The 12146-nt window shown below is 40.1% G+C and overlaps 1 protein-coding gene across 3 annotated transcripts in view; it reads right to left on the reverse strand.

Moving 5' to 3' along the window:
* LOC149251347 (pyridoxin (pyrodoxamine) 5'-phosphate oxidase) overlaps positions 1 to 3162 on the reverse strand; it is a 172350-nt gene extending 169188 nt beyond the window's left edge. For 2 of the 3 annotated variants that reach the window (XR_016266872.1, XM_089459362.1), the window contains exons 1-2: positions 2941 to 3162; positions 2692 to 2825 (exon numbers count right to left, since the gene is read on the reverse strand). Coding sequence is in view for 1 of the 3 variants with exons in the window: in XM_089459362.1 (XP_089315488.1) it covers positions 2692 to 2825; positions 2941 to 3034 (228 nt within the window). In the remaining 2 variants the exon portion in view is untranslated. The remainder of the gene's footprint in view (positions 1 to 2691; positions 2826 to 2940) is intronic. The other variant, XM_089459363.1, reaches the window with a different exon arrangement.
* Between the last annotated feature and the right edge of the window lie 8984 nt (positions 3163 to 12146).

A 12146-nucleotide genomic window follows, 5' to 3' on the forward strand; every position in this document is an offset into this window, starting at 1 on the left:
TTTAGTCTTGTTGGAAAATCAGGATCTTTGTCATTAATATCACCTTCTAAGCATTAATATCCAGAGGTATCTTTGTCATTCCCTCTGTATCTGTATAGGGATCTTTGTCATTAATATCACCCTTTAAGCATTAACATAAGATAGAACAAGCATAACATGTCAAGTCAAGATTTTGTTTGAGTGATGCGTACATTTTTAGGAGGGTCATGATACAGGAGTTCGACAACCAATGTCACTAACATCAAGGTACATAAAGGGATTGGTGCTCTTGATTAAATACGAGTTCCATACCCTAATACATGACAAAATTCAATGGAAACATTGCAATCCCCCAATCCTAAAATCCTGAAAAACTGATAAGTCTGCTGGATTTTGAATGAAATCTAAAATTCTACTTTCTCCATATGAAATCCAATGAGGCCGGAACCACTCTCAAACATCCTGAGTCATTTCATGGTAATGTTAAAAATTTAAGTGAGAACATAATGGGATGTTGATCTCCCCCATGCAAGACATCACCCCCGGAAATCTAATGCTTCTTGGACCTTTGGTTCTCCACAGTACCTGCATGTATCTGCATCATTGCTTTATTCACTACTCTGTGTTGTTAGGTCTTAGACTTTGGATCTTTCTTGAATCTCAGCATCAGCTAGACATATCATCATTTAACAAGAGTTGCTTTGGCGCTCCCACTTTCTATTCTAACGGATGTACTTAGCAGTTCCATTGACCTATTTATGGTCATTTGTCTAACATTAATAAAATTATCTTATCTTTATTAATAAAGATGGCCCAGTACATTAAGAGACTAGGGGAATTAGGGTGGGACCCTAACATAACATGTGTCGGAAGGAAAAACCTGTTAACATCCGCACTTCTACCTGTACAAACTCTCAATACTCATCCAGGAAGCTTATTAGTCCGCTACTAGATGCCATTTGGTCGGTGCTCAGTGCAGAATGGGAATGCCATATGTGTGAAATCATAATATTTACAAAAAATAGAGTGAGAATATTTGAGTATGGTAATTTGGTGGTTTAAGAGATCACCACAGAATTTGAACTAAATTCCACTTTTATCAAGCAAAAGGACTTTAAAAAAATGAAATGACTCATTATGTTATGAAAAATTGAGAAATTGTACTAGTTTCTTTAATTGATGTTTTTCTACCTGTGTCACTGAAACAGGGAAATGGATATGAGTTTCTGAAACGGTACAGGTTCTGGAAATGGAACTTTCAAATTTTCAGGAAATGAGGAAACAGCAGACGCAGACACACATATGGATCTGCACATGGCTGTACAGATCTGTAAATTTTTTATGTATATAAGGTCTGCACAGACCAATAAGCCTTTAATTAAAAGGAAATTTTTCCTTTTTGGAATTATTTCTACTTATCTAGTGCCCTAACAATGAAAAACAAAAAGAAAAAAAAAAGGAGAAACAGAAACGCCTTAGAGACATTTCCATGGAGTTCTTCCCACGGTTCCATACCAGAAATGCCTACTGAGCAATGATGAGCAGAAAAACAGAAATGGCAGCCACATAGTTTTCTACTAAGAGAAGCCAAGAGAATCCCTTGTCTGTATGTTACTTTTCTCAGTTAAAAAGTTATTTTACAAAAAATTGAGTTGGGGGAGAGGAATTTAAGCAATAATGCTGAAGTTTCCAGAGAAGACAGTGCACAGACCACGTGATTGCAAAAACTTGCAGTTGGCATAAGTCACTTGCAAATAAACTGAAGATATGTCTATTTCATAATTCAAAAAGAAAACCACCTTAAAGTTAAATGTGCCTTCCCTGGTTGCAGAATTTCTAAGAGAAAAAATATGAAGAGTGGGAAAGGAAGTTAGTATATCGATATACTAGGTTTCAGATGTTGACTTATACTAACTGTTGTATGGACAGTATCATAATTTATGTCAACAAACCACAAAAGGTCCCTGCTGCATAGTGAGAGCTTGCATGCAATCATATGACCCCCAGTTATGGAAAATTGAAATGCATTTTCGCTCCGTACGACACGAAGACTATTAATATTTCTTCTATATTACAATATGGTGTACTGCTCACTGACTGTGTGACCAGAAATTGGAACTAGGTTAGTTCAATGTCAGATCACTGGTATGATCACTACCTCCCAAGATTCAACGGGGAAACAACATTCCGTAATGTTGAACTATTTCAGAAGCATATTTGCCTTACAGCCATCATACCCAACTAAGCATCATAGAATAAGGATTCAGGAGTGCATTTTGTTTTTGAAAGTAGATTGTCTCTTAATGACCAACTGACAAATATCTAATTTATAAAGGCCTGAAAAACACAATGTCAATTTGGTTCTCGAAACACTGGGGCATATTACTTGTGAATGCTTAACACTTAATTGTGCAGCTTGACATGATCCATCCTAAAGCCCAGTTTTTGTATTAATGTTAGTATGTGCCATTGCGATCACACTTGAAAACCCTCGCAGGAATTCATGGTCCAAATACGCTCCACTATAGCAATAAAAAATCCAAGGCGCGTAAATCATCCACATAAAGCAAAGTTTACAGATATTGATCCATTTGAACAAATGTTTAATTTCCTATTTGATCCATTTGAACAAATGTTCATCGACAGCCAGAAAAACATCTAAGAACAAAATGAAAAAATAGCAGTGAAACCATATCTTTCTTACACACCCACCTTTAGAGATAGGTGGTCTTGAATAGCATATAGATGATGATTTGTTGATGAGGGTCCTGAACTCGGAGGCCCAGTCCCTGCTGATACTGAAGGACGATCTCGCGTTCCAATGATATTGCAATCGCACCTGCGTCCTTATGACCCATTGTTGGTTTGCAAATGGGAAAACACTAGAGTGAATACAACTCAAATTGGAGGACCAAGCAGCAGAGAAGAGAGCTGGTTATTTTTAATGTTAATAATACTTACCGATAATAATGGAAGAAGAGAAGACTAGGAGTCGGTGTGGAGCACGTAGAAGACAGGGAAGGCTGTGGGAACCGATGAGCCCTCCAATAGCCATACCCACACAATACTCATGCCTTCCTTCCCTACCCTGCGCCTGTATGTGCGTTTCCCCAGCGATCCTTCACTCGCTTCCGCGTCATTTATTTTTATCATATAAGCGCCATATTGGCCGACCAGTATTCAATAGCACCTAAAATACTTTATTTAAGTTGTACGTTTTATTTTGATTGGAAATGGTAGTTAAGTATTGTTCGGTCAAAAATATGTTTTAAGTTGTTTGTTTTGTTTTGAAATGTTTTTTGGGTAACGCCAATGTAAAAGGATATTTGCAAATAAGATGGAGGGGGTGGATAATGTTAATATTAAATTAAAAATATGGTGAATTTAAATATAAGTTAGATATGGTTATTATCCTCTCCTCCTTTGTATGAGTAAGAAGTGATTGCCTTTCAAGCATCGGTGGCTTTGTTGCCAAAATGTGCGAAGACTATAGCACCGCAAACGAGATTCATTAAACATAATGATGAAATCTGTGATATTGCTCTTCCGGTTGGAGCTCAAAGAACTTCCCTCGCGTATTCTGAAAGAGCGCTAATCGAAAAATTTACAAGTATGTGTCCCTCCCCGAGATCCATGGAAATATGGATTGAAAAACACTAGAGGTCAATGATGAAGGGAAATATTGCCATGTATGCAGTGGGAAATGGTTTCTTTACTTTCTTATTTGAGTTAAAAGAGGATAGGGATGTGGTCTTTCGTAATGGGTCGTATTTTTTTGGCTTGCGGGAAATGTATTTGAACATATGGACGTTGGATTTCAACCCAGATGAGGATGTCCCAATAGAAATCACAGTGCGGGTTGAGTTGTTCAACCTTCCATTGTCCTGTTGGAGCGACAATTGTCTTCAGACAATTAGAAATGGAGTAAGACGCTACATTGATAAAGCAAAGCCCAAAGGTTCCCAGTTTGCTTGTGTGAAAATCTGTGTGGAAGTGGATCTAGAAAAAGGGTTACCTGTGGAAATAAATCTAACCCTAGGAGATTGGAAGCATCGACAAATCCTAGACTATGAGCAGATCCCCTTCAAATGTTGATATTGTCATGAATATGGTCACTTTGCTTGTGACTACAGTAAGATTCCAAGCAACAAAGGTCCAGATCCATCTGGCCCTTCTGAGGAACAATGGCAAACACAAAAGAAAGGTGGAAAAGGAAAAAATGCATCTTCAAAACCCCAACCCAGTTGTGGCAATAATGTGGCTTCAACCTCTTCAAATCCTTTCAACACTTTAAGAAATCAAGACGAGGAATGAATAGTCGATCCAATTGTTGTGGAAAATAATGAAGAACAAGGGAACGAAGAAGAGAACAAGGAATCTGAAGAAGCGGTGATTAAGGAAGGAATCCCTCCTCAAGGATCAGACCTGCCAAGATCGGCTTCCCCAAAAGGGATTTTGGGCCCTTCGCAGCCTCGAATCCCTACAATGTAGGTTTTAACCCCGTACAGAAATTACCTGCATACGAATTCTAAAACACATAAAATAAACAATAGCAAGAGCATAACACATAAAACACATATACAAAGAGATTTTCCCCTGGATCCCAAAACTGGGATTACCAGCTTGATTTTTCATTATATTCCTTTCAATGTTATAATACATATTTATACATGCCGAAGCATCCAATACCATGGACCGAAAACCATCACGTCCAATACCATGGACCGAAAACCATCACGTCCAATACCATGGACCGAAAACCATCACGTCCAAAAACATGTGCGAAAATCATGCACAAAACCATAGGTGGGTCTGTCCATCCTAACATAGGGTCCAAAACCAAAAATTTTCGGGGCGCTGCCCCAGACCCCATAAAGTGGGGTTACGGGTATGCCTCAAACCCCCTGCGACCCCCCCCCCCCCTCGTGCTACACAATCGGCACAACGAAAGGGGGCTCCGCCCCCCCCCCCCCCCCCCCCCCCTCTAACCCCCCGGTTAACTACGTGGGCTAGTCGTGGAAAGAATATAACACAACCCAACATTCTCCCACTTGTTGTTTTCTTTCCACAGGGGGCCACAAGAGAGCTTAGTCATTTTTCCAGTCCTTAAACACCCATTGTCTCTCTACACCAAGAGAACTTCTCAGAGCTCACAGATTTTGTCAATGCATCTGCAGTATTCTTCAAAGTGTCCACCTTTAAAAGCAACACCTTTTTGTCTTCTATCATATCCCTCACAAAGTGATATTGAACATCAATGTGCTTTATCTTTGAATAATATGTGGGGTTCTTTGCCAAGAAAATTGCACTTTGGCTGTCACAGTCTATCCTTATAGCTTCCTACACTAACCCCATACTTGAACACAATCTCTGCAACCAAACTGCTTCCTTTCTTGCATGAGTGGCTGCCATGTATTCTGCCTCTGTAGTTGGTAGTGCCACTACAGATTGTTTCTTACTCATCCAATTGACTGCACCTCCAATAGGTTAAACACATACCCACTTGCAGATCTTCTCTGATCCAGATCTCCAGCCCAGTCTGCATCAACAAAGCCACGGATATCCAACACTCTCTCCAATCCTGGTCTTCCTTGGTAGCACAAACCATAATCACCAGTGCCACGCAAATACCTGAAAACCCGCTTCACTATTGTCCAATGCTTCTTTCCTAGTTTTGACATAAACCTGCTCAATACTCCCACTGCATGTGCAATGTCTGCTCTAGTACAGACCATTGCATACATCAGGCTATCGACTGCACTTGCATATGGAACACAGGGCATGTCCTCTTCCTCTTCTTGTGTCTTCGGACACTGTTCAGCAGATAACTTTACACCTACAGGGATAGGAACCTTCATTGGTTTACTATCCTGCATATTAAACCTCTGCAGTATTGTCTCGACATACTTCCTCTGGTTTAACCAGAGCTTCCTCTTTGCCTGATCTCTTTTAATTTCCATGCCCAAAATATAGTTTACAGCCCCAAGATCTTTCACGTCGAATTTGGAGGACAATTTGGTCTTCAAATCCTGGATAATTTCTTTGCCATTTCCCACCAGCAACATATCATCCACATACAAGACCAGATAAATAACACGGTCGCTAATTAATTTAAAATACACATAGTGATTTGCTTTGCTTCTGGTGAAGCCAAGTCCCCATATAAATGTATCCAATTTCTGATACCACATCCTTGGTGACTGTTTTAACCCATACAGAGACTTCTTTAACTTGCATACCAGTTCTTTCTTACCCTTCATTGCAAAGCCTTCAGGTTGCTTCATGTAGATCTCCTCTTCTAGATCCCCATGAAGAAATGTTGTCTTCACATCCATCTGTTCTACCTCAAAATCAAAAGCAACAGCAACAGATAAAAGTAATCTAATAGAAGTTGTCTTGGCAACAGGAGAAAAAATATCACCAAAATCAATTCCCGGCATCTGGGAATAACCTTTTGCTACCAACCAAGCTTTGTATTTCTCCACCTTTCCTCTTGCATTTGTCTTCTTCTTGAACACCCATTTGCTGCCAATGGGTTTCCTTCCAGCCGGCAACTCCACTAGATCCCAAGCCTCATTTTTGTGCAAAGATGCCATTTCATCAACCATGGCCTCTTTCTAGAGTTTTCCATCCTCTGAATCCACTGCTTCCTTCACAGTTCTGGGATCATCATCGGTAACAGACAAAGCAAAATTTGAACAAAAAGCAGATGGACTATACCTTTCTGGCTACCTTCTTTCTCGAACTGATCTTCTCACAACCAAAGTTTGTGGCTCTTCGTCTTCTGATTCCTCCTCTGTTGTAGAGTCTGATTCTTCCTCCTTTAGCTCAAACTCTATTTTCTCAAGTTCCTTTAGTTGGACTTCATGTTTAATAACATCTTTCACCTTTCTGAACACCACATCTCGGTTGTACACAACCTTCTTTGTTACTGGGTTCCAAAGCTTATAACCCTTTAAACCATCCTTATACCCAATAAAGATGCACTTTTCAGATTTACTATCCAACTTGGTTCGTTTTTCCTTTGGAACATGTACACATGCATCACATCCAAATACCCTTAGATGTGAAAGAGAGGGTTTCTTACTAGTCCATACCTCTTGTGGAGTTTTATCCTCCAACGCTAATGAAGGTGACCTATTGACCAAGTAACATGCAGTATCCACTGCCCATGCCCAGAATTCCTGTCCTAACCCGACACCGCTGAGCATGCTTCTTGCCCTTTCCACCAACGTCTTGTTCATTCTTTCTGCAAATCCATTTTGCTGAGGTGTGTATGGGGTAGTCTTCTGCCCTGATATACCACACTTCTTACAGAATTTTTCAAATTCCTTGCTACAAAACTCTCCACCATTATCTGTCCTCAACACCTTTATCTTCTTCTCTGTCTGATTTTCCACGAGAGCCTTAAATTCTTTAAACCTGTCAAAGGCTTTAGATTTCTTCTTAAGGAAATATATCCATGTATTCCTTGAGAAATCATCTATAAATGCTACATAGTACACAGACTTACCCAGTGATGGAACCTTCACAGGTCCAAACACATCACTATGCACAAGGTCTAATATTTGTTTCGCCCTCTTACCACCAGAGGGGAAACTCACTCGATTTTGCTTCTCATATACACAATTTTCACAGAAATCAAAATCCAGAGAGCTATTACTCATACCTTCTACCATACATTTACCATGAAGTATTCGAAGGCCTTTCTCACCAATATGTCCATGCCTTTGATGCCACAACATGGTCTTTTCTCTAGAGACCACTAGATTTTCTGCTCCATTTTCAGGAACCACAGAACTGTTGCACCCATCAATAATTGTGTTACCTTGCAGCTTGTACAGAGTTCCAATCCGAACTCCCCGCATCAATACCAGTGCTTCCCGAACCATATTGCAGGTATCCTTCTCGAACACTGTTTTTACACTTACATCATCCAACTTGCTTACAGAAATCAGATTTCTGGCCAATGCAGGAATATGCAAAACACCCGGAAGTGTTCTAACCCTTCCACCTTGCAACTTCAATTTTACTTTTCCACGACCAATGATTCTAGCCTTCCTGTCATCCCCCAAGAAGACATCACCACCATCGTATTTCTCATACTCGCAGAACCACTCTCTATGGGGAGTGAACTGAAAGGATGCACCTGAGTCAATCAACCATGCCTCATGATCTACATGTGTACTTGAAGAAGCCAAGTACACATCCCCACCTTCATCTGAGGTGGTTTTCACCTCTGCAGAAGGAGCACCATCAGATCCCTTTCCTTTGTCAGGAGCTTTAGATTTACAGTCCCTTTTGTAGTGCCCTTCCTTTCCACATTTCCAGTAGACCACCTTTACAGGTTTTCCTGGAGATTTAGATCTCCCACTCGATGACTTATTTTTGTTTCCATTCTGGGACCATCCTCGTACAGACAATGCATCACCATTCTGGCTTTCCATATTTTTCCATCTCATCTCCTCCGTCAACAAGGATGAGACTATTTCATCTGCAAGGCAGTTGCATTGCTACCTATTGCAATAACCAGACTATCCCACGAATCTGGTAGAGAATACAACAAACTGATGCACTTATCTTCATCTGAAATTTTAATATCAACATATGCTAATTGACTTACCACAGTATTTAATGCGTTCATATGCTCTGTCACCAAGTCTCCATCTTTCATCCTCAGGTTATACAGCTTTTTCCGTAGGAACCGTTTATTCACCAGAGACTTAGATTGGTACAAAGTCCCTAACTTGTCCCACAAAGCCTTCGCCATAGCTTCCCCTGATACATTCAACAATACTGAATCCGAGACACACAATCATATTGTGCTTTTTGCCTTCCGATCCAACTTCTTCCATTCTTCATTGGACACTACCATTGGTTTAGTACCTGGATCTACCACGATCCGCTGATCTTTATCCACCAACAGATGCTCCATCTTGAGTTTCCGCAACTCAAAACTCTAACCATTAAATTTCTCGATCTCTATCTTTCCACTGCTTGCCATCTTCTTTCACCACCAAAATCGATCTCGCAGATCTCCCACTGAACAGGATCTACCACAGGCCCAAGCGAAACCCCTCAGCAACAAAGGCATCCCCTTGAAGCCAAAACTGCTCTGATACCAAATGTAGGTTTTAACCCCATACAGAAATTACTTGCATACGAATTCTAAAACACAGAAAATAAACAATAGCAAGAGCATAACACATAAAACACATATACACAAAGATTTCCCCCCTGGATCCCAAAACCAGGAGTACCAGCTTGATTTTTCATTATATTCCTTTCAATGTTATAATACATATTTATACATGTCGAAGCATCCAATACCATGGATCGAAAACCATCACGTCCAATACCATGGACCGAAAACCATCGCGTCCAAAAACATGTGCGAAAATCATGCACAAAACCATAGGTGGGTCCGCCCATCCTAGAATAGGGTCCAAAACCAAAATTTTCCCCATAAAGTGGGGTTACGGTTACGCCTCAAACCCCCTGTGATCGCCCCCCCAGCTACATAATCGACGCAACAAAGGGGGGCTCCGCCCCCCCTCTAACCCCCCGATTAACTACGTGGGCTAGTCGTGGAAAGAATATAACACAACCCAACATACAAAATCCCCAAGTGTCAATGTTGCAGAAGAAATAACATGAGTGATCACTCGCCATATGGCCCAAAATCTAGTGTGGGTGGATGAAGGCAGCAATGATGAAGGGAAATACAAAGATAGTACAAAGAAAAAAGTCGGGAAGGTCACTCAGGAAAATTGTATGAGAAAGAGAAGCAGAATTGAATAAGAAATTGGGCAGCCAACTAGTAATTTCAGAGATCTTAAAGGGAAAGGGGGTAAAGGAATAGAAGGGAGAGGGATGCAAAACCCTACTTCCAGATGAAAGTATTATCATGGAATGTAAGGGGCTTGGGGAGTCCCATAAAATCCCTAGTAGTAAAATATCTTGTTAAGCACGAAAATCCGTGGGTGTTGTTTATTCAAGAAACTAAGTTCAACAAAATTGAGGCTCTAAAGATGGTGGAAACAATTTGGAAAGGAAGTGTTGGAATAACCCAAAGCTCAAGAGGTGAGTCTTGAAGTTTATGTACCTTCTGGTCAGAGAAACACTTCTCTTGTAGTGATAGTTTTAAAACTTAGCATTGGATAATGGTCCTCTTGGAATCTAAGGAAACTGGAGACCGCATCCCAGTGATAAATGTCTATGCCCCAGTTTTGTACAGTGAGAAGTAGAATTTTGGGATTCTACAGATGAAACAAAAACAAAGGAATGCATCAAAATGTTGTGATCGGGGGTAACTTCAATACTATTTTAAGTATGGATGAAAAGAGAGGAGGAAGCAATGTAAGAGACCCCTTCTGAGAACGATTGGAGGATGTAATAGTTGAATGGGATATGTTTTATGTAGTTCCCAAAGTTGGAAAATATACATGGTCTAATCATTGAACAAGGGATAATCATATCACCACTCGATTGAATAGATTCCTAGTTCACAACAGTTGACTCTTAAAAGGATTAGAGTGCTTATCATTCATTAAAGCTCAAGGAGAATCAAACCATCATCCAATCATGTTGCATGTGGAGAAATTAGAAAACTGGGGCCCTATTCCCTTCAGATTTAACCCAATGTGGATACAAGAGGAAGGAGTTGTGGACTTGATTAAGCAGGCCTGACTTTCCACGGTAAGGGGCTCAATGACTTATTTATGGGAGAGAAAACTTTGCCTAGTCAAAGATGCTCTCCGGAAATGGCTAAAGGAATAATTCAAACCACGAGGCAGAAAATAAGAGAGTTGGTGAGCCATTTAGAAGAGCATCATAGGCTCATGGACTCGGTAAAGGTGGAAGAAGAGCATCTAAAAAAAAGAACTAGAACTAACCAAGGACATATTCTCAACAAATTAAAAAAAAAAGAATTATGACAGCTTGAGTTAAGAAGTTTGTTGTTGAAGGTTGGTGACATGAACACCAACTTCTTTCATAAGCAAGCTCGGGCCCTAGAAACAAGAAATCGAGTCAAGGAAATAGCTCTTGAAGGCAAACTAACGATTGCCACTTTTGAGGACATCAAAGAGGAGGCCTACAAATAATTTTCATTCCTTGTATAGTTTTGATTCAATCCCTATATATTAGGCAAATGAATTCCTCCAAGTTATCCCCAGGGTAGTTACGCACTCGAAGAATATGGAGTTAATCAAGCTAATAGAAGAAGAAGTGTTGGAAGTAATCTAGGCTCTAGACCCAGACAAAACTCCTAGTCCTAATGGATTCATAATCAATTTTTATCGATCCTTCTAGGTCTTGATAAAAAGGATTACATTGAATGCTAACAAACTCTAGGCTGAAGAAGAAACTAGGTGGAGGTATAAATTCCTCCTTTCTATCCCTCATTCTGAAGGACTCAAACTCGGTCAATTTATCCTGTTTTTGACCTATCTCCTTATGTAATGCGACATCCAAGATATTAGCAAAGGTGATGGAAAACTGGTTGAAGAAGTTGCTCCCCTCCTTCATAGCTGAGAATCAAGGAGGATTTATGCAACAAAGAAATATTATGGATAATTTTCTTCTAGTGTAAGAGGCGGTTCATTCAAGTAAAGAAGCAGGTGAAGAAGGAATGGTTATAAAGCTAGACATGGACAATGCCTTTGACAGAGTAAACCACTCCTTTTTTATTCTCATTCTTGAGAATTTGGGTTTTTTCCAATGGTTTATCCAATGGATTCAAGCATGTATTGGTGCTCCATGGATAGTGTTGCTAGTCAATGGAAGACCCCCCCTTTCTTCTCAACATCGCGAGGTTTGAGACAAGGTTGCCCGCTTTCTCCCCTTCAATATATCATCATGGCAAAAAGTCTTAGCAGAAACTTGGAAGCAATAAGGAATGAAGGATGCCTTCCGGGCTTGACCATAGCAAGGAAGGTTAAGGAAATAAATCATTCGCAATTTGCAGATGATATGATCTTGCTTGGTGGAACCTTAAAAATTATAGCAACTAGGTTTAAAATAAATGGATTCTTACTTATTCCTATCTGGAGGGCTAGTAAATAAAGAAAGAGTCAATTGTTTGGATGGAACAACTCCAAAGTTGTTTTGCAAGAGATCTCGCGAACATTAGATTTCTCAGTGGTCAGGAATTGGAAATCATTTAC

This window comes from Pinus tabuliformis, chromosome 7, assembly GCF_031772625.1.
Source record: "Pinus tabuliformis cultivar Carrire ecotype Pingquan chromosome 7, CPIR1, whole genome shotgun sequence".
In the NCBI taxonomy this organism is placed as follows: domain Eukaryota; kingdom Viridiplantae; phylum Streptophyta; class Pinopsida; order Pinales; family Pinaceae; genus Pinus; species Pinus tabuliformis.